The following is a 605-nucleotide window of genomic DNA, read 5'->3' on the forward strand; positions in this document are numbered from 1 at the left end:
GCAGTTGAGCTGAAAGAGCTTGTTCTTTTCCTTTTTTATAAATAATTTTATTATTCCCCTTTTTAAAAATAGTTTTATTCTTCCCCCTTTTAAAAATAAATTTATTTTTTCCCCTTTTTAAAGATAATTTTATTCTTCCCCTTTTTAAAGATAATTTTATTCTGCTTTTATAGAATAATTTTATTCTTCCCCTTTCTAAAAATGATTTTCAGTCAGGATCTTTGGTAGGATGGAGAGTGGACACATCAGGCAATCTGCAGACAGTGTTTACGCATGAGCTCAAGGACCCACTGGCACAGATCGTCTTCAGGGTTACTGTGGCAACCCAGCTGCCATCTCTAGATATCAAGTAATTAAAAAAGAAATTTTCCTTTATGTTGGTGTTGTTTGAGGTGTGTCTTATTCGTGTATTTTGCATTTTTCTTGTAGTTATTGTAGAGAATTGTATAAGTTGGTATTTTGATTAAGGTAAGTGGAATACAGCTACAATATGAAAGAGGTAGAATTTATTACCAACTCTGCTGAATCGAGGAATCCTGGAACCCCTCTTGATGACATTGACAAATCCATTTATTAACATAAGCAAGATTAGACCATAGTATGGC

The 605-nt window shown here is 33.2% G+C and overlaps 1 protein-coding gene across 1 annotated transcript in view; it reads left to right on the forward strand.

Annotated features, from left to right (window-relative positions):
* Nucleotides 1–605, forward strand: part of LOC119592660 (intraflagellar transport protein 140 homolog) — a 20,093-nt gene that overhangs the window by 6,499 nt on the left and 12,989 nt on the right. The window contains exon 4 of the mRNA XM_037941572.1: nucleotides 213–349. Coding sequence (XP_037797500.1) covers nucleotides 213–349 — 137 coding nt within the window. The remainder of the gene's footprint in view (nucleotides 1–212; nucleotides 350–605) is intronic.

This window comes from Penaeus monodon, chromosome 30 (assembly GCF_015228065.2).
Source record: "Penaeus monodon isolate SGIC_2016 chromosome 30, NSTDA_Pmon_1, whole genome shotgun sequence".
Classification (NCBI taxonomy): Eukaryota; Metazoa; Arthropoda; class Malacostraca; order Decapoda; family Penaeidae; genus Penaeus; species Penaeus monodon.